Raw genomic sequence first — 27300 nt, forward strand, 5'->3', positions numbered from 1 at the left:
ATTTCTGATTGTAGACAACATGATCTTTTAAGTAGAAAATGCTACAGATTCCAACAAACTGTTAGACCTTATGAACAAATTCAGCAAAGTTGTAAGATTAAAAACTCAAAACACAAAAAATTATTTGCACTTCTAGATACTATCAACAGTCTAAAGTAAAATTAAATATCAATAGTATCAAAATTAAAATAGTAGTGAAGCTAACATAAGGAGGTTGAAGATACATACACTAAAAACTATAACATACTGTTGAAATAAATTATAGAGCCAAATTAATGGAAAGACATTCTGTGTTCACGGATTGGAGACATAATACTGTTAAGATGTGCATACTAGCCAAAGTAATCTATAGATTCAATATAATAATATTTAAGCTAAGTGAATATAGCAAAGTCACTACAACTATTTAAAAAATAAAATTAAAGAAAAAAAATTTATAGTAGTTCAAAAATAACATAAAGAGTAAAAAAATCTAACTAAATTTTACTCTGAAAACTAAAACACATAACTGAGAGAAATTAAGTGAAGCAATATGTTCATGTTTTTCTACCACGTGACTCATTGCTGTTATATGGCAATGATCCCAAACAGTTATATTGTTTGACTGATATATTGAAATTCCAATTAGTATCCTTATAAGTATGCTAAAGAAAGTTGATAAGCTAATTCTAAACTGTAGGTAAAAAAGAATAGGGTCTAGAATACACAGAGCAATATTAGAGAACAAAGGGGGAAATATATATTATCAGATATCAATATTTAATACAAATCTTAATGTGACAGTGCTGTATTAGTAAAAGTATAAAAAATAGAGAAGATTGAAATGGAGGCCCATATATAGTGTTATTTATCACACAGCCTCCACTGCAATCTAGCCAGAAATCAATGGTCTCTTTAGTAAATATTTTTAGGTCAATTAAATATCCATATGAAAGAAAATGAAACTTGATATCCTACCTCACACCACATACAATTAATTTTAAAAGGAGTATATCCTTACATGTGAAAACCAAAAATCTTTAAGCATCTATTTTAAAATAAGAATATGTTCATGACTTTGAGAGAAAGAAATATTTTTCAAAAGAATTGTCTTTAACCATATATGAAAAAACTTGACAGTATTAAAACTAATAGCTTCTGTTTACTAAGACACCATTAAGTGAAAAGGTAAATGCTAATAGAATTAGATCATTGCAATACATATAAGCAACAAGGGATTTGCTTATACATGATACAAATAATTTAAGTCAGTAAGAAATTGCCCATGATCCAATTAACAATTGAGCAAATAATTTGAATTGGCATCTCATGAAAAATATTTCCAAATAGCCCATAGACATATGAAAAAGATGTCAGTTTGATTTTGGATTTTTCCTACAACACTGAAGATAAAAACTGATATGAGAGAATAGCATGTTTATATTACAAAAAGGGAAACTAGTGATGACAATAAAGAAAAATATTTGGGAGTTTTTTATTGAATTAAACATACATTTATCCTACAATTGAAAAGTTTCCATTGATATACACATACATCCAACAGAAATGAGTGCTATGTCCATCAAAAAACATGAGCAGGAATGTTGACAGCAGCTTTATTTGTACCTGCCAAGTGTCCAACAACAATGTAATGTGTAAGTAAATTATGGTATGTTCATACAATGGAAAAAATAATACAGTTCACTGGTAACAAAAAATAAACACTGATTAGCATAATTGCTTGGAGAAATTTCACAGATAGTATTAAATCAAAGTAATCAAACATATACAGCATTACCATATAATTACCCTTATTGAAGTTCAAGAAGGCTAACTTAATTAAGAGTGATTAGAAATCATAAAAAGAGTTTTAGGGTTTTTGACTGAGAGGAGGATATGAGGAAGCCTCCTGAGGTAGTTGATATGCTATTTCTCTGTTCGTTTGGAAGTTTACATAGGTAAAAATTGAATCAATTATAGATTTAGGCCAAGATTAAAAATATTTCAACTATTTGCATCTTGTAATATCCTTGAAATCTAGAGAATTTCTGTACTTTAATAATGAAAACATAATAGACGGCTAAGTGATAACACACAAATGAAATTTTCAGAAGAAGGAGTATTCAGTTCAGTTCAGTCGCTCAGTCGTGTCTGACTCCTTGCACCTCATGGACTGCAGCCAGGCCTCCCTGTCCATCACCAACTCCCGGAGTTTACTCAAACCCATGTCCATTGAGTCGGTGATGTCATCCAACCATCTCATCCTCTGTTGTTCCCGTCTCCTGCCTTCAATCTTTTTCAAATGAGTCAGCTCTTTCACATGAGGTGACTAAAGTATTGGAGTTTCAGCTTCAACATCAGTCCTTCCAATGGACATTCAGGACTGAACTCATTTAGGATGGACTAGTTGGATCTCCTTGCAGTCCAAGGGACTCTCAAGAGTGTTCTCCAACACTGCCGTTCAAAAGCATTAATTCTTCGGCACTCAGCTTTCTTCACAGCCAATTCTCACATCCATACATGACTACTGGAAAAACCACAACCTTGACTAGACGGATTTCTGGACGAGACTTCCCTGGTGGCTCAGAGGATAAAAGCATCTGCCTACAATGCAGGAGACCTGGGTTTGATCCCTGGGTGGGGAACAACACCCTGGAGAAGAAAATGGCAACCCGGAAAATCCCATAGACAGAGGAGCCTGGCAGGCTACAGTCCATGGGCTCGCAAAGAGTCGGACACGACTGAGCCACTTCATTTCACTTGACTAGATGGAACTTTGTTGGCAAAGTATGTCTCTGCTTTTTAATATGCTGTCTAGGTTGGCCATAACTTTCTTTCCAAGGGTAGGCGTGTTTTAATTTCATGGCTGCAGTCACCATCTGCAGTGATTTTGGAGCCCCCCAAAATAAAGTCAGCCACTGTTTCCCCATCTATTTGCCATGAAGTGATGGGACTGGATGCCATGATCTTAGTTTTCCTAATGTTGAGCTTTAAGCCAACTTTTTCACTCTCCTCTTTCACTTTCATCAAGTGGCTCTTTAGTTCCTCTTCACTTTCTGCCATAAGGGTGGTGTCATCTGCATATCTGAGGTTATTGATATTTCTCCCAGCAACCTTGATTCCAGCTTGTGCTTAAAGAGTATACAGATAATTAAAAACCCAAAGATGTTCATTAATACTGCTGATGAGGCAAACACAAATTAAGATAATGAACTATTATTTTGCCTATCATATTTGCAAAATTACAATAAAGATTGATATCCAGTGTTAGAAAGCGTGCAAAATAGCACCATGTATATTGTTCACAGGAGAAAAAAACAGTCTGTCAACATTCTTCTCAGAAATTTCACTCTCAGCGCTGTATCCCTTCCAAATACCCAATAAATACCTAAATAACTATGAGCAAAATTCAAAATTTAAAATTATTCATTGTAGTGCTGTTTGCAGAAGTTATAAAATAATAAATGCTATGTATGTCAATTAGTGAATATTTATTTCATTATAGCAGAGCTATTTTAAAAATATTATGTATTATTTAAAAAAGAATTAGCGTTGCATACAGTATATGAAAGTATATCCATAAATCAATCTTTCTCTCTCTTTCTGTTCCTTCTTCTCCTTTTCTCTCTAGTCACCCCTCTCTCTTCTTTCGCCTCGTGGTATGGATGTGACAGTGAAAGAAAGGGTGAGATTTTATTCTTATTTACATATTTCTATAATTTAGAAAAATAAAACAATATAAAATGTAAAGTGGGAATCCTGACTAGAGAAGGCACTCCAAATAGAGAAAGTGGTGAAAAGGTTTACTGTTTTTGGCAAGGCACTTGGAACCAAACTTTTCCTAGTGTTTCATTGTCTTTCTTATTAACCTCAGTCCTGGGAACATTTATCTCTCAATTACATAACATTTTAAAAATAGGTCTGCTATGATGAAATAAATATTTAATTAATGGACATGCCTATAATTTATTATTTCATAACTTACACAAACAGCACTAAAATGAATAATTTTAAATTTAGAAATTTTAAATAACCCAACTGACATACTGGAACTATCATCCAGCAGATATATTACAAAAAAGAATCTTTTTTCCTCTTTTTTTTTTTTTTCCTATCCATTTCCATTTACCCCTGCATCCCACTATTACCCTAAAATACACATATTTTTTGTGTTTGGTAATTTCTGGCAAGAGATTGTGATTTAAAAATTTTAATAATTCCCATTGTGATTTGATTATGAGTACCTGAATCCCTAAATCCCTGAACGCCAAAATTTCCTAATAATGGCCAGTGTAACCTGGGGGTTCCACTTTATTTATTTATTTTCCTACATCTATAGTATTTAGGATGGCTCTGTAGTGTTAATGTGCCAGGCTTCTGTGACCACAAGACCTGAGAGTCTACACTTTATATGCAGAAGGTATATAATTAGACTTAAACTCTATTATGTTGAAAGCTTTACTTCATGTTCCTGTTATTTATACCCATTTGCAAGATCATTGTTTAATGGAAATTGCAGAATTTTTTAGTAGTAGATCATATTGTATATGTAATATCAAGTATATAAATCAAAAAATACATTTTAGAAAGCTTTCAAGAATATATGACTCACTAAAGTTAATCATGTTTGCTTCTTGGTATTAGGAAAATTATTTTCCTCATGTTTTTCATGTTTATAAATTTAAGCAATAAATGTTCATTATTTTCATAATTATAAAAATGTTTAAGCATGAAAAATTAAATAGTGAAATATTTTTTGAAAAACATATTTATCATTAAAACCCTGCTTTTAATAAATCTGAGGTCTTTTATGTTATACCTAGACAGCAATAATTGCTCTGTAAAAAAGTAACATGGATTATAACTAAGGGGATTTTTAATCTGAAATTTAGTAACTAAAATAAGCAACAATTAAGTTGCAAATAAAGGACAAAATCCAAATATTCAGTTTTTTAATATAAAGTAAGAGTCTTACAATCAAAAAAGCTGTGTGGGCTGGATGCATGAGACAAGTGCTTGTGCCTGGTGCACTGGGAAGACCTAGAGGAATCGGGTGGAGAGGGAAGTGGGAGGGGGGATCGGGATGGGGAACACATGTAAATCCATGGCTGATTCATATCAATGTATGACAAAAACCACTACAATATTGTAAAGTAATTAGCCTCCAACTAATAAAAATAAATGAAAAGAAAAAAGCTGTGTGGGTAATTATAACTGCACAAATTCACAGAGAGTTATATATTAATCAAAAGTATAATTGAGCTTATTATAGAAAATTTAAAACTATCAATAAGTAAAAAGAAAATTTTTTATGTCCAAGTAAATATTTATTTATAAAATATTTATATTTTATGTCCAAGTAAATATGTCCAAGTAAATATTTATATTTTGTTGTCTTTTCCTTTAGTATAGCTGTTTATATAGCTTAACTTTTCTGTGTATGTAAATCTTTTTCATGTTTTAAGTATGTTTTTATGTGTTGTTTTATTTATCTTTATTAGTTTGCCATTTTCTCAGGTTAATAAATTTTTTTGCAATCATTTAATAAAATGATACTTAAATTTGGGAGATTTTCTTCATATTATTCCTTGATAATTTTAATTGTTAGCATATAAATAACAATATTTCTATTCATATAATTTATTTTTTCTTTTTTTCATATAATTTCTTTAATTGAGAAGTATATACATTTTTACTGTTTTCTATAACTTTTATTTGGTTTAAAATTAACTTTTTCAAAACTTGCATTCTTGTTAAATGCCTAAATGAAGATATTCAGTTCATAGATTCAAATGGGGCATGAACTATGATGATAAAATATAAAGAATATTCACTGATATTTAAACTTGAAATTATTGTGTCTTAATTCCTCAAAACATCGCTATGTGTGTGGTAGCACTGTAGACTTTGAGTCAATAGCAGCTATCATGTGTAGCCACAGTCCTCAATATACTATAACCCATTTCATTTCATGCAGTAGCACCTTCTAGCTCTTGCTCGTATGAATGGATGAAATACACAAACACACTCCCTGGACTGCTAATTCTTTCGTATAAGAGAAATCATTTCTTTGTGCTCAATTTGATAGGAGTCAAACAGGGAGTAACTTGAATGTATGAATAACCATTATATGATTATATTTAGATCAATAAAAGTATACTGTGTGCCCGCATGTCCACAGCTATGACTTAAGATGGGAAATGTCATTATAGATAATAATAAGCTGGATGGAAGTGTATTATAACAATAATATGTAGGACAGACATTCAGCAAACTTCAGTTCAGTTCAGTCACTCAGTCGTGTCTGACTCTTTGCAACCCCTGGAAGCGCAGCACGCCAGGCCTCCCTGTCCATCACCAACCCCCGGAGTTTACTCAAACTCATGCCCATCGAGTCGGTGATGCCATCCAGCCATCTCATCCTCTGTCGTCCCCTTCTCCTCCTGCCCCCAGCCCCTCCCAGCATCAGGGTCTTTTCCAATGAGTCAACTCTTCACATGAGGTGGCCAAAGTACCAGAGTTTCAGCCTCAGCATCAATCCTTCCAATGAACACCCAGGACTGATCTTTAGAATGGACTGGTTGGATCTCCTTGCAGTCCAAGGGACTCTTAAGAGTCTTCTCCAACACCATAGTTCAAAAGCATCAATTTTTCAGCACTCAGCTTTCTTCACAGTCCAACTCTCACATCCATACATGACCACTGGAAAAACCATAGCCTTAACCAGAAGGACCTTTGTTGGCAAAGTAATGTCTCTGTTTTTTAATATGCTATCTAGATTGGTCACAACTTTCCTTCCAAGGAGTAAGCGTCTTTTAATTTCATGGCTGCAATCACTATCTGCAGTGATTTTGGGGCCCCAAAAAATAAAGTCTGACACTGTTTCCACTGTCTCCCCATCTATTTCCCATGAAGTGATGGGACCAGATGCCATGATCTTAGTTTTCTGAATGTTGAGCTCTAAGCCAACTTTTTCACTCTCCTCTTTCACTTTCATCAAGAGGCTCTTTGGTTCTTCTTCACTTTCTGCCATAAGGGTGGTGTCATCTGCATATCTGAGGTTATAGATATTTCTCCCGGCAATCTTGATGCCAGCTTGTGCTTCTTCCCACCCAGTGTTTCTCATGATATACTCTGCCTATAAGTTAAATAAGCAGAGTGACAATATACAGCCTTGACATACTCCTTTTCTCATTTGGAAGCAGTCTGTTGTTCCATGTCCAGTTCTAACTGTTGCTTCCTGACCTGCATATAGGTTTCTCAAAAGGCAGGTCAGGTAGTCTGGTATTCCCATCTCATTCAGAATTTTCCACAGTTTATTGTGATCCACACAAAGGCTTTGGCGTAGTCAATAAAGCAGAAATAGATGTTTTTCTGGAACTCTCTTGCTTTTTCGATGATCCAGCGGATATTAGCAATTTGATCTCTGGTTCCTCTGCCTTTTCTAAAGCCAACTTGAACATCCGGAAGTTCTCGGTTCACGTATTGCTGAAGCCTGGCTTGGAGAATTTTGAGCATTACTTTACTAGCATGTGAGATGAGTGCAATTGTGCGGTAGTTTGAACATTCTTTGGGATTGCCTTTCTTAGGGATTGGAATGAAAATGGACCATTTCGAGTCCTGCGGCCACTGCTGAGTATTTATTATTTATGCCACTGCTGGCATACTGAGTGCAGCACTTTCACAGCATCATCTTTCAGGATTTGAAATAGCTCAACTGGAATTCCATCACTTTCACTAGCTTTGTTTGTAGTGATGCTTTCTAAGGCCCACTTGACTTCACAGTCCAGGATGTCTGGCTTTAGGTGAGTGATCACACCATTGTGATTATCTGGGTCATGAAGATCTTTTTTGTACAGTTCTTCTGTGTATTCTTGCCACCTCTTCTTAATATCTTCTGCTTCTGTTAGGTCCATAACATTTCTGTCCTTTATTGAGCCCACTTTTGCATGAAATGTTCCCTTGGTATCTCTAATTTTCAGCAAACTTAGGTAAGTATCATTACTTAGGTAATGAGCTAGCAATAAGACCAAAGTGGCAAATAAACTTCCCTCTAGCCATTTTTACAGGGTGGAGCCTCAAGAGTTATCTTCATAGAAAAGGCCACACAGTTATTATAGTAGCCTAACCATCTAAAGGCAGTGGCACCCCACTCCAGAATCTTGCCTGGAAAACCCCATGGACAGAGGAGCCTAGTAGGCTGCAGTCCATGGGGTCGCTACGAGTCGGACATGACTGAGCGACTTCACTTTCACTTTTCACTTTTGTGCATTGGAGAAGGAAATGACAACCCACTACAGTGTTTTGCCTGGAGAATCCCAGGGACGGGGAGCCTGGTGGGCTGCCATCTATATGTCGCACAGAGTCAGGCACAACTGAAGCGACTTAGCAGCAGCAGCAACCATCTAAAGTGTGATGATTTCTTATCTCAGATAAAACCTTTATAGACTCTAATGCTTGTACGCTGGAATTTTAAATTCTAGCTTCTGGTTTTATTTTTTCTAAAGGTTATAATTTTTAAAAAATGTTAATATCTTAGTGAAGTGTAATATTGCCTTGAGACAATGTAAAATAGGGGAAGGAAAATGCTGACTGATGGAAGATAGAGATGCATCAAGTGGAAGTTAAAAGTCCAGTACTGGTGACTTTCCTCAGAAATGTTGGCTACTTCATCAGTATCTCAAAGCTAGAGTTGTTGGGAAAAATGTATACATATCATCTAAGGAAAAATAATTTCTTCCAGTTAACCAATCAAGATGCATCCCAGAGTTAAAGTTCACTTTTGAAATAAGGTTCTTACATTTTGTGTGAAATATCTTATCCATTTTTAACATTACTAATGCCCCATTGTTTAATTTTTTGATCCAGGTGAAACCAGATCAAATGGATGAAAACCAAACAAAGGTAGTGAGAGAATTTATCCTGGCAGGTTTCTCACAGACACAATCTATTGAAACAGGACTCTTTGTACTATTTCTTCTCCTCTATGTGTCCACTTGGGTAGGAAATGTCCTTATCATGATCACAGTAGTCTATGATAACCATCTGAATTCATCACCCATGTATTTCCTTCTTGGCAACCTCTCTTTCCTCGATCTATGTTATTCAACAGTAACTACCCCTAAGCTTCTGGCCGACTTTCTTGATAATGAAAAGCTCATTCCCTATGACCAATGCATTGTGCAGCTCTTCTTCCTGCATGTTGTAGGGGCAGCAGAGATGTTCCTGCTCACAGTGATGGCCTATGATCGCTATGCTGCAATTTGTCGCCCCCTGCACTATACCACCATCATGAGTCGAGGATTATGCTGTGTGTTGGTAGCTGCCTCCTGGATGGGAGGATTTGTACACTCTACCGTTCAGACAATTCTCACTGTCCGTCTGCCCTTTTGTGGGCCAAATCAGGTGGACAACTTCTTTTGTGATGTTCCCCCTGTCATCAAACTTGCCTGTGCAGACACTTTTGTCATTGAATTGCTAATGGTATCTAATAGTGGGTTGATTTCTACGAGCTCCTTTGTAGTGTTGGTTTCTTCATATGCCACTATCCTAGTCAAGATTCGCTCCAAGGAAGGAAGGCAAAAGGCACTCTCAACCTGTGGCTCTCACCTGATGGTGGTAACACTCTTTTTTGGACCCTGTATTTTCATCTATGCTCGTCCATTCTCCACTTTTTCTGTGGACAAGATGGTGTCTGTACTCTACAATGTTATTACTCCCATGCTGAACCCCCTCATCTATACACTTCGGAACAAAGAGGTCAAGTCAGCCATGAGAAAGCTGTGGGATAGAAGTGGACTTACTTGGAAAAAGCAGGAGACATAAGAAGATGAAGTGAGTTTTTGCAAGCAAAAAATCTTGGGTTAGAATAAGTGCTTTGGCAAGAACGTGTTAGGAGATGGTAGCTTAGTTGTTTGGTTTTCTTCCATTAAATCATAATATTCCTATTTATGGCTTTATAACAAAATTAAACCCAGAAAAACTCCTTTCATACTGAATTGTTCTATTTTCTGCTTCCTTTTCGTCCCTAAAGAAAATCTGGTTTCTGTTTCCTATCAATTTATGCTCTTCCATTCTATCCACTTATCTAATCAAATTTTATTATATACATTTTGCATATTCAGCTTGCTATTACATACAGGTACAATCTACCCTTTCTAAATTCTCATCAATTTCTTCTCCACCTTGCCACAGGTTTTGTCTTTGTCTCAGTTCTAACTTACTCCAACTAAAAGTCTGCAATGAATTAAGTAATGAATTTATACTCAAAAAAAAAAGGTTTCTTCTCACAAAAAAAGGAATATCAATTAGATGAGCCAGAGTGAATCAGATTTATATGACTGTACAACAACAAGCTAGTGGGATATATTAGTCTGCTTCATCACTTCACCACACTATTAATTACCATCTAGTAGTGTAATTGAGGCAGCAATTGCCTAATAGTGTGTGTTCAAATACCTCTCTTCGAATTACAAGTAAGGTCCCTATCTGTAGCATGTATGTATTGATGCCTATTTTCCTGTTCTTTGTGAGAGCTAAAAATGATGATAGATATGAATACAGATTTGTGCCTGGCTCATAACAGGGTCTCACTATTATTTACTCATTGAAGTTGATACTTTTTCAAAAGAAAAGATGGTGAAATTCTAAATTTGTTGATTTGCCTTAATGAAACAACAGTGTAACCTGCTGTAACTGGTTTGTGGAGAATGCTAGAAAGTGTACAGAAGTAAGTCACGACATTATCAACTTCATCAATTATTGGGCGCAGTTTATATTACTGCCACTATTTTCATCAATACATTGGTTATCCTTAAAGTTATATTAAAACTAACTCATAGGTTTGTTTTTTGTCTATAAGCGAAGATTGGAAAATTAAAATGACATTCAAGTTTAGAACGAACTAGACACAAATTTAACATAAATGTGAAATACAAATGAAGCCTCCACTTTTTAGGGTTTTTATGTCAGTGGATTATAGAAGCAATTGTAGCAACTAATTTGCGTGACAGAGACAGAAGCCAAGAATATTTGGTTAATTCATTAGATACTGAGGTTTTGTCTTTATTATCTATACATTTCCGAGTCAGAGTCAGATTTAGCTCTTTCCTATGAGAGATGAAGACTCACATGGGCCCGTAGCCAGAGCTGGTGAATGTGCAGAACAGATGCAGCAAAACTCCAAGTGAGTGTTTGAACCTCCACTAAAGTGTTCTCTTAGCAATTGTTATTATTGTTTAGTTGCCAAGTCATGTCTGACTCTTTTTCAACCCCATGGCCTATAGCCCTCCAGGCTCCACTGACATTGAATTCTCTAGGCAAGAATACTGGAGTTGGTTGCCATTTCCTTCTCCAAGGAATCTTCCTGACCCAGGGATTGAAACCGCGTCTCCTGCATTGCAGGTGGAATCTACTGCTGAGCCATCAGGGACGTCCTCCGTATTCCCAACACTTACTTTGTAAATGTCCAAAATAAAATGAATTAAAGGCTCAATAAAAATATGTTGAATGATTGGGGAAGAGATATTTCAAAGCTGAGGTTTTTTTCCCCATACTTGGAAAGAGAATTTGCAAATTTTTCACTGAGATATAGGAAACATTTTGAGAGATATGACAGAGCAAGAACAGATCAAAATTGCTTTAGTTCTTAAAACATATATAAAAACATTTATAGATTCACCACCTGTTGTCAATGAAGACCAGATAGATACCTCAATACTGAGCAGATAATTAGGAAACCTGATTCATAATATAAATAACCAGAAAGCATGTGACTTAATCCATAGAAAAATGACTATTTATAATGACTGTAAATGACTATAGTTGAATTATTTTTCAGTCTTTTAGTTTTTATTGCTTAATAACAGTACTACTAACAGAGGAGATAGCTGAGGGTTAAAATTCAGCAGGATTGAGGCAATTCATCATAAAGACATTATACAATTTATATTTCTCTAGAGATTAAGAGAGAGGATCTCTCTTGCTCCTAGACATTTTCTACTAATCAATAATATATGGGAAAAAGTGATACTTAGGAATTTTAAAAGTGGTTCAACATTTTGTAATAGGAGGAGAAGATAAAAAGTACATAAAATAAAATCAGTATTTTTAGAAAATATAAAATATAAAGAAACATATACCTATAAATTCTTTTTTTTTTTTTTTAAATTTTTATTAGTTGGAGGCTAATTACTTTACATCATTACAGTAGTGGAGAGGGAGGTGGGAGGGGGGACTGGGATGGGGAGCAAACATATACCTATAAATTCTACAGGATATATGAGATTGCATGTTTAAATAGAAGTACAAATAAAGCTCTCTAGAATTCTCAAGAAAGCAACTGTCTCAATAACACATCCTTAATACTACTCTTTGATGATGTTTACTGCTTCTCCTGTCACTACCACACCACCATTTTTGCAATACCTGTATATCTTATTTTAAAATAAGAAGTTTTAAGAAGTCCATTGTATTTCTATACACTGACAATACAAAAATTGAAAATGTGATTAAAAGTACTAAAATGACACTATATGTAAAGCACCAAAATCAAAAAGATTAAATAGAAAATAAAACAGTTATATATTTAGTTCATAATTATGGAAAGTGTACTTGATGAAATTCATCACTCATTCAAAAATAGCAGGAAACTCTTTAATCTTAGAGAAGGTGAAGGTGAAGTGTCTCAGTCGTGTCCGACTCTTTGAGACCCCATGGACTGTAGTCTACCAGGCTCCTCTGTCCATGGGATTTTCCAGGCAAGAATACTGGAGTGGGTTGTCATTTCCTTCTCCAGGAGATCTTTCTGACCGAAGGATCCTGCATTTTAGGCAGAGGCTTTACCAGCTAAGCCACCAAGGAAGTTTCAATCTTAGAGAGGATATCTCATGGGAAAGCTTTTTTTTTTTTTAAATCACATGCTGATGTTTTCAGTAGATATTTATTGATATATATATATAATCTTAGAGAGGATATCAATAAATATCTTCTGAAAACATCAGCATTGAATTTTTAAAAAGCTTTCCCATGAGATATGAAGTGCGCCATAGAGTCCCAATATTACCATTTAAATAATATGTTGCTAGACGTCCTATCTAGGCAATTTAACAAGAAAAAGAAATTAAAAACCATAAATGTTGGAAACAAAGAGACAAAATTGCTTTTTACAATGACATAAATTTAGCACAAGTGCATACTCTGTGATTTCATTCTATAAGTTCAAGAAAAGAAAAAATAATGTATCCATTAAAAGTCAAGACTGTAGTTATCCTTAGTGGGTGGAGAATGGAAGGGTGAGCTAGGGAACTTCTGACGCTATGTTCCTCAATCTGTGTGTTCATTTTGTGAAATTTTGTTGAGCTATGTAATTATTATTTCTATGCTCCTCTAAATGTATGCAGTTCTTCAGGAAAAATGTTTATCTATAAAAGGTAAAAATAATAAATAAAATGTTACTTATTTGAATAGTATTAAAATAAACATCTGGCTTTTAAAAATCATAATTAAAATTATAAGTATTTAGAAATAAGTGATAACAAAAATATTTATAACAAAACTTTTGTTAGAAACTAAAGTAAATTTTGGAATGAGTTTTATCTCCTTAAATACTTTCATCAGAAGTAGGCTCAAAATTAGTGAGCTAGATTGTCTATCCAATAATACAAAGTTGGTTTAATAGTAGAAATTAATTAATATAATTCACTACATTAACAGATTAAAGGAGAAAGTTTTTAATTACATTACTAAAAACAGTTAAAGGCAAGTTTGACAGAATTTAGCATTCATTCATGATAAAAGGTCTTAGCAAGCTTGGAATAAAATTGAACTTTCTTAACCTGAAAAAGGTCATACATAGAAGTGTACAGTAAATGTCATATTCAATGTTCCAAAAAAATAAAATAAAATAAACATCTGGCAATATCAAAATAAAAATGAGGCAAAAAATACCTGAATTTTGGTAGCACAACTGTCCCCCACTTAATCCCTCTCTCAATACACCAGGCTGTTAAAGCTTTATGGGTGATTTTGCTAAATTTTCTGGAAAATACATTTCTCCCCCTGTGCAAAAGTATTCCAGAAAAATAAAAGTTCTCAAACTTAATTTATAGGACTCCTGTAAATTCAATACCAAATGAAAAAGAAAAAGGAAATCAAATTATAAACAAATCTTACTGATTATTGTGAAAATGAAAGTCGCTCCGCCATGTCTGACTCTTTGTGACCCCGTGGACTGTAGCCTGCCAGGCTCCTCTGTCCATGGAATTCTCCAGGCCAGAATACTGGAGTGGGTAGCTGTTCGTTTCTCCAAGTGATCTTCCCAACCCAAGGATTGAACTCAAAGAGATTAAAAAAGATAACACTTTTACAAGCTCAAGTTAAGGCTGTATTTGTGTTCCTTTATCAAGTAGAATTTATCCTAGTATTATTTATCCAAAGATGGTTCAACTTTACAGAATTTCTCAGTGTAATATTATATTGAGCAGATTGAAGAAGAAAAATATATTATTATCCTAATGTATGCAAAATTTCACTTGACAGAATGTAAAGAAATTATCATTCTGTTGATATATCTCAGAATTTGGCAAGAGAACCACTCACTACTATTTAAAGTCAATACTTTCAGTTATAATTGAATGAAATTGTGAATTTACTTTTGAGTTTTCTTGTTCCCTTTTCAACATATTCATGATGAAACTCTTGACATCCAGCACCTCTACTAGCATCTCTACAATCTTACACTCATTTTATTTTCAGGAAAAGAATATTTATACTAATCACACAGACCATGCTCTCTGCTTCTGCTTAAGATGGAATAATAAGGACTGGATTTACTTTTCCTTCTAAAGTAACTTAACATAAAATACACAAAACAATAGTTCCCAGAATCCTGGTCACCAGGCATTGAAGGACAACAACGGTCCCTATGAGGAAAAACATTGAGTCCTAGAATTGCCCAGCTTTTTGCTGTCAGGATTTTTCTGGGCTGCAGAGATATACGTCTGAGAACACCTTCTGGTCCATTAGTAGAGATTTCCCTCACAAGAAAATCCTTCCAGTCATACCTTAATAGCAACTACTCCTGCAGATTGATAATGTCAACAATTGTTCTGTGGTTCTCAGTCATGGTTGTGAATTACAATTACCTGAGACAGCTTACAGTTAAAAAAAGAAGCACATATTATTTCCATTTAAAAATTATCCCAGGTGATTTTTTAGTATAAGCAGCTTTCAGATTACGCTTTGAGAAACACTGCATTATGTATTTAGTTTACCTTATCTCGGAATAGGAAAATAAGTTTTATAAATGGTCCCTTAAAACTCAAAGAAGTTCCTCTATTTGGAATGTATGAGTTCCTATTAATTGACAGTGGCGAATTTCCTGCAAAAGTTTGGAGTCTGTGGAAAACAGACACTGATGACTCCTTTCACACTAGTTTTACTAACACATCAAGTATCCATGTTTATGTCCAGACAGCTTAAATGCAGGGATTTCTCAACCTAGACTGATAATACAGTGGTCCACATCCATATTCACAGATCTGGCATAAGCAACATGGAGAGTTGAGCAGATGTTAGAGATGGGACATAGCCATTGGATAGTTTTATAAATAAAAAGAAACAAAGGATTTAGCATATATCTGGGCACTTACTATATGACTGAGTCATGCTAAACTAAATGAAATGTGTGTGTGTACATACATGTGTGTGCAGTAATATGACAGAATCCAGAATCCTAGGAGAGAGAAAAGCTGAAATAAGGGAAATATTTTCTGAATATCAAAACTGAACTAGGTTTCCCTCTCATTTGCTCTCAGAGCATCTCATGTTTATTCCTATCATGACTTTAATTTAACAATAAGCTTTGATTGTGTGTGTAACCAACTTTATTCCACTAAACTGGAAATGTGTGTTCTTAAACACCCTATCTTCACTCCTAGTGCAGTGCATTGAATCTTAAATATGGAAGGTGCTTGATAAACATTTGTGAACTGAGTAAATAAATCTATGAATAGTATTACCTATATCTTTGATGATGAAAAGAGCCATGTCCAAAATCTGAATAAAAAAATCAGTATTATGTCAATGAAAACCAAGGAAATTAATCCCCAAACAGATATTGATTTCCTTTTAAGCTTTTTTCAGTGTTCACTGATGCAGTGAACATGAACTTGGGCAAACTCCAAGAGATGGTGAGAGACAAGAAGACCCGGCGTGCTGCAGTCCATGGGGTCACAAAGAATTGTACACAAATGGGCAAATGAACAACAATGTTCACATATATGGGCATAGTCATAAAAATTGACTGTGTCCAAATTTATAAAATAGAAACACAGTATTATCAAAATAGCAAGCAAGATGACTATAGAGGAAATAGCCTAAGGAAGAAGTTGTTTTCCTTCTATGTTCTTTCACTGTTTAGGCACATGTGTAGGATTATAGTCAGAAGGGAAAACAGAGGTACCCAGGAGCACGCTTCTCCTGATTGACAGCAATGCCCAAAATTACTGGAAGTTTCATCCAGTTACTCAAATAATTCATGCATTACCCAATTCTGTCCTTTGGCTTGATGTTTCTGAATCAACTTATGAGAAAATTGCTTGAATCCTCTAAACATTAACTTAGTTAATATCAAACTTAATTATTGCTTATGGTTGTCTTTCAGGATCCAAAGACATTCAAAATTCAGCATAAGATCTGAATCTGTGTTATTCTGACAAACACTTCCTAATAGATGACTCCTTAATGGATAGCATCAACTCAGTAAGATGCAATATTTATTAAAAACCTACCATAGGCAAAAATTTATTAATTAAATAATCCAGTAAATATCATATAGTAAGTTTATGTTTATACCATGAAATATGGCCATGAAATATTGATTTTCTCATGTTAAAATTGACTTCTATAATTCAATACCACCAACATGCATTCAGTTTTTAAATAAAAAAGTTTAAATATAATACATATTCAAAAGAAAAAAATAATATACTTTTTAAAGCCATACGATCCTGAAATTGTGAAGTATTCCTCTCAGGGTTTCAAAACCAGGACAAAGATTCACATGGTATTATTTACTCTCAAGATACCTTCTCTGTGCCAAATATCTCATGTCTTGAATATCTATGAACTGAGAGCCCTTATTGTGTTGGCCTATAATTGTGTGTGTGTGTGTGTGTGTGTGTGTGTGTGTGTGTGCTCAGTCATGTTTGACTCTTTGCAACCCCATGGACTGTAGCCCACCAGGATCCTCTGTTCATGGGATTTTCCCAGGCAAGAATACTTGAGCGGGTTGCCATTTCCTTCTACAGGGGATCTTTCCCCACCCAAGGATCAAACCCGTGTCTCTGGCATCTCCTGCACTGGCAGGCAGATTCTTTACCACTGTGCCACCTGGGAAGCCCCTCTGGACTATGATTAGGAAATAAAAATTCATTTTTAATCAATTTTGTTAGACAAACTGTTAAGAGAAATCTGGCTTAAAAAATTTGTGGAGTCCATTCCAAGGAGGATGTGTGGAATTGAGTAAACATATGCATGCATGCCGTTTAGTAGCTCAGTTGTGTCCAGTTCTCTGTGAACCCATGGACTGTAGCCTGCCAGGCTCCTCTGTCCATGATATTTTCCAGGCAAGAATACTGGAGTGGGTAGCCATTCCCTTCTCCATGGGCTCTTCCCAGCCCAGCGATAGAACATGTGTCTCCTGCATTGCAGGTGGATTCTTTACCATCTAAACCATTAGAGAAGCCCTGAGTAAACATATATTGTATGAGTAATTACATATAATATCACATACAAAATTATGTATGTATTTTTTTTTAAATCAGTAACTATTTCTCTGTAATGTAGCACAATACAAATTATACCAATGTAATGTCAGAATGAAATATTTGATCAGAATTATATTAAAGAAAGATACCTTCTGAATGAATAAGAACATATAACTTTTTGGAAAGCTGGACTTCAGTGAAGTCACATGTCGATTTCTCAGTTTCTTCATAGATATTTTCATCTCCTTATTTCTCAGTGTGTAGATAAGAGGGTTCAAGAGTGGAGTAAAAATGGTGTAAAACACAGAGAGGAGCTTGTCCACAGAGAACCTATTAAAAGGCCACACATAAATGAAAATGCAGGGCCCAAAGAAGAGTGTGACTGCCATGATATGTGCAGAACAGGTTGAGAGTGCTTTGGATACCCCACCAGCTGCACGCTGTCGGACATTGATGAGAATAACAGTGTAGGAGATCAGCAGGAGAAGAAAACAGCTCATGGAAAGCAACCCGCTGTCTGAGATCATAAGTATATCCAAGACATAGGTGTCCAGGCAAGCAAGCTTGATCACGAGAGGAAGGTCACAGAAAAAGCTGTCCACCTCGTTGGGGCCACAGTAAGGTAAATTTACAGTAAAGGCTACCTGACTGATGGAGTGCACAAATCCAATGACCCATGAAACCAGCACCAGGCCCACGCAAGTCCGCCGGCTCATCACTGCCATGTAATGCAAAGGCTTGCATATGGCCACATACCTGTCATAGGCCATGGTAACAAGAAGTACCATCTCAGCCCCTCCAACAAAGTGCAAGAAGAAGATCTGAGCCATACACCCTCCGAAGGAGATGAGCTTTTGATCACTAAGGAAGTCCCTGATCATCTTGGGAGTGGCAAATGAGGCCAGCCATATGTCCAGGAAAGAGAGATTCCCCAGCAGGAAGTACATAGGGGAGGAGTGTAGTTGGGGGTCAGATATTACAGTGACCACAATGATAAGGTTGCCCAGCACAGTGAGCACATAGAGCTCAGAGAAGAATACAAAGAAAAATTTTTGAAGATGTTGTGAAGTGCAGAGTCCATGCAACACAAATTCTGACACCAAGGAATAATTCTGCAGGTCCATTATCACTGGTCTCAGATTTTGTTCTGAATCTACACAAAGAAGAGAGATATAAGTGAAAGGGCCTATCATTTCCCAGGCACATTAAAGTGATCAACTAAGTGTGATCTAAATTTAATTTTTAAGTTGTAAGAGACAACATAAAATATGATATATAGACGATTAAAATTAATTCCCTACCAACATATTTATTCACCTTTTTCAGACTTCAGTGTTTCCTTAGGGGCAGTTAGACATTCTGGGAGACTCTAGCATAGATGAGAGTTGTGGGAATTTTTTTTTTCCATTATCTAGCCTTTGCCCATGAGCAAATGTAGAATCAATCATGTATAGAATGTGAACCAAAAATTCTTGTAGGATTGAGAATATAAAGATTTTCTTAACAGAATTATAGTCTGTCCACCTGGCAATATTATCAGCCAATGCGTAACTGTTTTTAAGTAACAAACCTAAGAATTGTAATTAAAACTTAATTTAAAATAATGCCATCAATGACAATTGAATATACATTGTCAAGTCTCCCCTTCTCTCCTCTTTTTTTCCACTTACCTGTGCTGTGCTTAGTCGCTCAGTCATGTCGGACTGTTTGTGACCCCATGGCCTATAGCCCTCCAAGCTCCTCTGTCCATGGGGATTCTCCAGGCAAGAATACTGGAGCAGGTTGCCATGCCCTCCTCCAGGGATCTTTCCAACCCAGGGATCGAACCCAGGTCTCCCTCACTGCAGATGGATTCTTTATCCACTGACCTACCAGGGAAGCCCCTTGCATTTACCTACACAAACTCAAAACAATATCTGGCAAAGATTTGATGGGTGGCCATATCTATATAGCTAAACACCAATCAACATGTCTCTCACCAGAAGCCAAGAGATGAAGTAAATTTCATTCCTCCATGGTAAATTAAAAGGAAAACTATTCCTCCAAACTAAAAAGCATGATTTGGGCTAAAACCATATTTGAGATGATATATAAATATAGGATAACTGCCAGATTATGAACCGTTATATATGCTGCTTAGTAGTGACATTATTGTGCTCTATATGAGTTATAGAATGGCATTTGTCATATTTTCTGTTAGTGTCTTTGAGCAAAATTTGATCTAAATAGTAGCCCAATTATATACAATTTTAATCTAAAGCATGAATCTGTACCATTAGGGAGAATAGCCTCAGTTGAGGCCACAGGACTCTTTCCTAAACTTGGAGAAAACATAATTATCAAATCTACAAATGACAGAAATCTCTGATGGAGTTCACTTATAAAATATTACAAAAGGCTAGAAAAATGGGCTGTAGTCAGCAAATTCTATATATGGAAAAGAGAGAGAAAAGAGTGTAGACTGATACTTACCTTGTTAATAGCGATATAGACTATTATTCATGCACTTTTTTATAATTGTGTTTTTTATGCTTTTAATTATAATGAAAATATATTTTGTCTTTTATCATTTAGAAGTAAGAGAAAGCTGTTTTTGTCAAAAAATGAAAAAAGCCCTTATAGTATAGTTTGTTATAATGCTTGTGATTAACTGAATGATAAAGAAGATCTGGTTCAGAAAAATTATATCTTATTTTCCAATCAATATTCAACTCAACATGTGGCTTCCCAAAGAGCAGTAGAGTTAGTATCTCTTTCAGGTTAAGCCTATATGGAATTTTTTTTAGTCTTATTTATTAAATCCAATTTATCAACTATAAAATTCACCTATTTTAAGTGCAAAAACTCTATGATATTTAGTAAGCATATCTTCTGTACTAATTTACTCCTTCACACACTCACTATTTCAGACCATGTCTATATAACACCAACAGAGTTTCCCATTTTCACTTAATTAAGTATACAGAAACCAACCATTATGAGAGAAAATAAATAAATTTACCTAAGATTTATACAGTTCCCCTGGTTTCACACATTTTAAAAAATTACTGCTTTTGTCATCTTTTTCAATTTGGTTTGGGAATAAAAAGCTAATGGTCTAATTCATTTGTATTTGTAATTTTTTTTAAATAAACTGACTATTTTGAAAGGGTTTTAGGATGGCTTTCAATGAATGAGATTTTTTTTAGTACCTCTCAGCAAGAACCAGAGCATAAAACCTATGAAACAATTTGGTGAGGTGGGGGGAGAGGCTGCTTTCACAGTCAGGTATAAAAGATTGCTAAATTCAGTATTTGATTTTAAAATGTAGATTTGAGCTCCCCAGAAGTACAGTGAGATGTATGGATCCCACTACTGATTTATCATGAGACATAAGCTGGTGTTTTGCTTTCCTCACAAGAGGAAGTTACTGTATAAATCTATTTGTAAAGGCATTGAAAAGAGTTCTTTATGAAAAATTTTACAAAACATGTAGACCTGTCCTTTGTAAGAGTTTTATTATGTTTATCCTTTATAAAATTGAAAATATAAGTTTTGTAAGGTTTCTACAGGGAACTAAAGTAACATAGGGACTTCCCAGGTGGTGCTAGTGATAAGGAACTCACCTGCCAACGCAGGAGACTCAAGAGATGTGGGTTTGATTCCTATGTTGGGAAGACCCCCTGGAGTAGGAAATGGCAACCCACTCCAGTATTCTTGCCTGGAAAATTCCATGGATGAGGAGCCTGGTGGGCTACAGCCTACATGGGGCCCCAAAGTGTCAGACACAACTGAGCAACCAAGCACATAAAGTGACACATTCCACGCTTGAAACATTCAAATGATATGAATAGGATACAATAGTAAAATTTTAAAATCTAAAGGAATTAATGGTTTTATCTGTTTTAAACCACTCAAATAGCACTCAACAGACTTTTGTCAAGATAATAAGGACTCAAAAATTTGTTATTCCTCTTGAACTTTTATAAATGCATTATTAATTGCAACACCTTTGGTAATAGACTGGGGTTATAAACTTGAAGTTAAGTGCTTCATAGACAGAATGGTCATAAATCACAATTCAGGAACCCTTCATAAATATATCTGAATTACCCTGACACCCATGGTAGCATACATAGTACAGACCATAATGGCAGTATCTTTATAGATATTTCTTTCTCCTTATGACCATGAAAAATTTCACATGTAAACCTAAAACATAACTATGTTTAATTTAGTGTTTTATAAAAATTAAGAGAATGAAAAGTTGAAATAATCAAATGGAGAACTCAGGAAACAAAAAATTAAAAAAACAACTTTTACTTGCTGTTGAATCAAAATGTTCCAAAATTAGATATTGGTGATGGATGCACAACTCTGAAATGTAAAAATATTAAAAACCATTGAGCTGAACACTTAAAATGAGTGAACTCTATGGTATGTAAACTATAACTCAATAAAGTTTTTTAAAAATAGATATTAAAAGAAGTAGAATAAGAAAAACTTAAATAGGGTTCTAATTTCAGAGACCCTTTTATGATTTGCAAGGGCTTTTTAAAGATCATTAAACGAATGTTGAATTTATAATCAGAGAAAAAAATGAGGTTGATTATGTATACCTACAAAAATTACTTAAATACAGCAATGAAAATATTTAAATGTTAGTACATTTTACTCTAATCATTTAACATACAAGATAATAGAATAAATCAGTCTCTATCCAACTTTTATGTTCAGACACACATTCACTTAAATATATATCAAATGCTTTTACTAACCTGGAGTTAAAATATTCAGTACTGACACTGTAGATCCTTCAGTTTGAATTTTACATCTAATATACTTAAATAAAAAATTTTAAAGCATGCATATTTTTATTCCAGAGAAGATTTAATTATCTCTTCTTCCTCCTAAAAAATAATTCAGAGAAATGTCATTTTAAAGATATAGAGAACTTCAGATTTGAGTCTCTCCCAGATTTCAGATATAAATGTCTATATCCTCTCACCCATCAGATTAAGAATCCTTTAAAGATGGGCTATTTTTGGTCAATTATCATAATGGAGTCTGGGGAATAAACCATCTTCTACTGGAAATTTTTGGTAGTGCATCATGTTCATTTCCCCAATTGATAATGGAAGAAACATTTTAAATGTCTGTCAGATTATAGTATCATAGTTGCAATTATTTTAATAAGTCAACTAGAATAATAAGGCATCATTATCTAGTTTAAAAAGTATAAAATATTCTTTCCTCTTGATTGGTGGTTTAGTCGCTAAGTCATGTCCGACTTTTGCAATCCCATGGACTATAGCCTGCCAGGCTCCTCTGTCCATGGGATTCTCCAGGCAAGGATATTGGAGTGGGTTGCCATTTCCTCTCCAGAGGATCTTCCTGACCCAGGAATTGAACACTCGTCTCCTGCATTGCAGACAAATTCTTTACCAACTGAGCTATGAGGGAAGACCTCAAAATATACGCATGCTTCTTTCTTAAATAGTCAAATTAACAATTTACATTCTAAAAATATGCTGAAAATCTGCCAACCCCATACATTACTTTTATGCAAACTTGATCCAGCATAACACTTTGGAGAAGGCGCATTCCTACCAGCAATATCAGATTTATATATAGCAAAATATTTGCTTTCTCAGAGTCAGATTCATGTGATCATGTATAATGACCTGTTGTCTGGGTTACTTGCAGATCATTTATAACTAGTATCCCACTTACTTCCCCAAATCATTTTAAGTTAAATCAAGTTTCTTATTCTAATGGTTGTATGATGATTGCAAAAATTCTAGAATGTTCTAATGAATGGTAGTCACATTTGCAACTATCTACACAGCATTGAATTCCATATTAGACATATACATGCAGTCAAATTTATAACAAATTTTTTCTTCCAAGATAGCACCTGCAGTTAATGAAAAAGACAAGTTCCAAATTCAGTTCAGTTCAGTTCAGTTCAGTTCAGTCACTTGGTCGTGTCCGACTCTTTGCGACCCCATGAATCACAGCACACCAGGCCTCCCTGTCCATCACCAACTACTGGAGTTTACACAAACTCATGTCCATTGAGTCGGTGATGCCATCCAGCCATCTCATCCTCTGTCATCCCTTCTCTTCCTGCCCCCAATCCCTCCCAGCATCAGGGTCTTTTCCAATGAGTCAGCTCTTTGCATCAGGTAGCCAAAGTATTGGTTTCAGCTTCAGCATCAGTCCCTCCAATGAACACCCAGGACTTATCTCCTTTAGGATTGACTGGTTGGATGTCCTTACAGTCCAAGGACTCTCAGGAGTCTTCTTCAGCACCACAGTTCAAAAGCATCAATTCTCCAGCACTCAGTCTTCTTCACAGTCCAACTCTCACATCCATACATGACCACTGGAAAAACCATAGCCTTGACTAGAAAGACCTTTGTTGGCAAAGTAATGTTTCTGCTTTTTAATATGTTATCTAGGTTGACCATAACTTTCCTTCCAAGAAGTAAGCATCTTTTAATTTCACGGCTGCAATCACCATCTGCAGTGATTTTGGAGCCCAGAAAAATAAAGTCTGACACTGTTTCTACAGTTTCCCCATCTATTTCCCATGATCTTAGTTTTCTGAATGTTGAGCTTTAAGCCAGTTTTTTCACTCTCCTTCTTCACTTTCATCAAGAGACTTTTTAGTTCCTCTTCACTTTCTGCATTACATAATTATAGCTCACTAAAAGGAATAATAAAAAACCTTTCTAAGTTTCTGTATCTCTATTTAAAACACAGAAATAATTGTTGCTAAATAATTATTGTAGAAGTAGTCTACATATATCAGTGTCACTTGTTTCTGATATGTAGCTTTTATGTGGGTACAGCTGACAGAGAAAGTTGTGACAAGCCACAGAAGTGGATACTTGATACAGAGGTAGGGAAAGATTTACTAAATGTGATAATTAATTTTATGTGTCAACATGGAGAGTGTATTTGGATGAGACTGATGTTAAATTGGTGAACTCTGAGTAAAGGAGATCACAATCCACAATGTGGGTAGGCCTTATCCAATCAGTTGAAGGCTAATGAATACTATAGATTATCCTCTAAATCTTTGAGATTGAATAGAACAACAACAATCCAAAAAAAAAAAAAAAAACAAAAAACCAGTCATCAGCTTGCCTGGGATTCCAGTTTGCCAGTCCACACTTCAGATACCTGACTTGCTAGGGCTCCAAATCACATGAACCATCCCTTAGAACAAATCTCTTCTCTTCGTGTCCTTTTCCTTCCCTTCCCTCTCCTTTCTCCTCTCCCGCTGCTCCTCTCCACAATGGAAGAATTCAGCTTGTAGAAGGATAAAATATCAAAATATTTAAAATTTTTAAAAAACTTTGTATTTGAGACATCATCACAATAATATTAAAATCCAACTACAAACTGGTTAACTGTATGTCTACATTTGTGAATCATGTCAGTTTTAACCGCTCAAGCCCTACTGGCCACAGGGTCTTTGGGGGCTGACATCCAGGCTGTGCCCCACTCATCCAAGGAACCATATACACTGATGAGACCTGAGTCTGCCAAAATGGAACCACATTTTTTTTCCAATCCACACAAAGTTCCAGAGTGGATGTTATAGCCCTGATCACAGAGGCCTAATATCTTCAATACAGAAAAAAAAAAAAAAAAAGAAACCTTACAAATCAGTAAGAAAACTTGAAGAGAATAATGAACAAAGAGTATAAGAAAATTATTTTTTAAATAAAAACAATAATAGGCCAGTGACCTTTAAACATCTTACCTCAATAAACATCAAACACAAAAATTAACAAGATATTACTTCTATTCACATACAAAATTTGGAATAAATACACCACTTCCTTGGTCAAGTATGAGGTATGTTTTAGTCAGTTTACTTTTCCAGGGGAAGAGATGAGTTCAGGTTCTTCCTACCCTGCCATCTTGGACTCCTCTGTCTTCAGCTAGTGTTTTGACAGAGCTTTTTTTGAATGTAAAGAGCAGGTGAGAGAGAGAAAGGGGGTCGGGGAGAGAGAGACTGAGAGACAAAGACAAAGAGAAAGTAAAAACAGAAAGAGAGGGAAGGAAGAAAGAACCACTAAAACTTTGCAGATTGGCTCTGTGCAGGAGCAGGTATTCAATGCTTAAGCAGGCCATTTACAACTTTGCCTTAAACCGTAACTTTCTGTTTACACTTAGCTTAGAGACCAGTCAGAGATGAAAGCGTAAAGTCTTCTCATGTCTTTCTTATTTTTTTGAGCATATATCTCACTCTGGTCATGCATGTAACTTTCTAATTCCTCAATGTACACAGTCATTTTTGAAAGAAACAATTTCCCAAAGACACTCTCCCCAAATTGTTTCCATAAGTTTTGGTGTTCTATTGTATACCTCAACGGTAAACGTTTTTCCAAGGTGGATTTTTTATTTGCATTACAATGTTTTTGAGGAATGTTGTCTGCTTTTCTATCTTGAGTGAGTTACTAGGTATGTGAAATAAAAACAAGTGCTACTCCTTCAGGTAGCCTAAAGACAAGTAAAGGTAGAGAAATAATATTTTAAGAATAACATCTGCTTTGTTCCCTCTAGAACTTTAAGTATGCCATTCCACTAACTTCTTGCATCCATACCTTTTGATGAGGTACAAACTATAGACATATTGAGAGTAACTTGTGTGTGATGTATGAGTATTTTTATTTTCTGGTTTCAAGATCCATTACTTAGTCTTTAACAGTTTGACTAATATGTATGTAGCTGTGAACCTGAATTTATTAAGGTCACTGAAGGCTTCCCAGGTGGTGCAGAAGTAAAGAATCCACCTGCCAATGCAGGAGATGGAGACGATACCTGTTTGATCCCTGGGTCAGGAAGATCCCCCAGGGAAGGAAATGGCAACCCACTCCAATATTCTTGCCTGGAAAATTCCATGGACAGATGAGCTTGGCAAGCTACAGTCCATGGGATCACAAAGAATTGGACATGACTCAAGTACTGAGCACTCACACATGAGATTTTTGGCATATATATTAGTGTTTCTCGTCAAGTATAGGAAGGTTTTGGGTCTCTTGTTGCTGTTATTTCTTTAACTATTCTATTTCTTTCTTTCTGTCTTGTTCTCCTTCAGAATTACCATTATATATTTTAGTACGTTTAATGGTGCGCCTCAGGTCTCTAAAGCTCTTTTAATTTTTCTTTATTCTTCTGTTTCTGTTCCTTGACTGGATAATCTCAACTGAACTTATCCTCAAGTTCACTGATATTTTCTTCTGAAAGCCAAAAGTGCAGCTGAATGTTTCATTTCTACTAGTGAATGTTTCATTTCTGTTATTGTATTTTTTCATTCCAAAATTTCTTTTTTTCATTATTTCTGTTTCTTTATTAATATTCTCAGTTATTTTTCTGGCTCAATAGCTCTTGCACCTATAATATAATGTTAGCAAGATACTGGGTCACAATCCTGACTATTTTCCTGCAGCAGATCATATTTTCCAAAGATGGTTACACCAGCACCTTTTCTTCCACATATTCTTCTACAAAGAGACATGCCTCTCCCAATGAAGATTTGCAGCCCATAATGCCA

General features: G+C 35.2%; 2 protein-coding genes across 2 annotated transcripts; one reads left to right on the forward strand and one right to left on the reverse strand.

Annotated features, from left to right (window-relative positions):
• The first annotated feature begins 8862 nt into the window (after window positions 1–8862).
• On the forward strand, window positions 8863–9804 carry LOC110141700 (olfactory receptor 4Q2). The gene has a single exon (XM_020900662.2). The coding sequence runs from the start codon at window positions 8863–8865 to the stop codon at window positions 9802–9804; it is 942 nt and encodes a 313-aa protein (XP_020756321.2).
• A 7996-nt stretch (window positions 9805–17800) lies between these two features.
• Window positions 17801–18871, reverse strand: OR4K14 (olfactory receptor family 4 subfamily K member 14). The gene has a single exon (XM_020900661.2). The coding sequence runs from the start codon at window positions 18869–18871 to the stop codon at window positions 17801–17803; it is 1071 nt and encodes a 356-aa protein (XP_020756320.2).
• Window positions 18872–27300: the final 8429 nt, after the last annotated feature.

This window comes from Odocoileus virginianus, chromosome 6 (assembly GCF_023699985.2).
Source record: "Odocoileus virginianus isolate 20LAN1187 ecotype Illinois chromosome 6, Ovbor_1.2, whole genome shotgun sequence".
Classification (NCBI taxonomy): domain Eukaryota; kingdom Metazoa; phylum Chordata; class Mammalia; order Artiodactyla; family Cervidae; genus Odocoileus; species Odocoileus virginianus.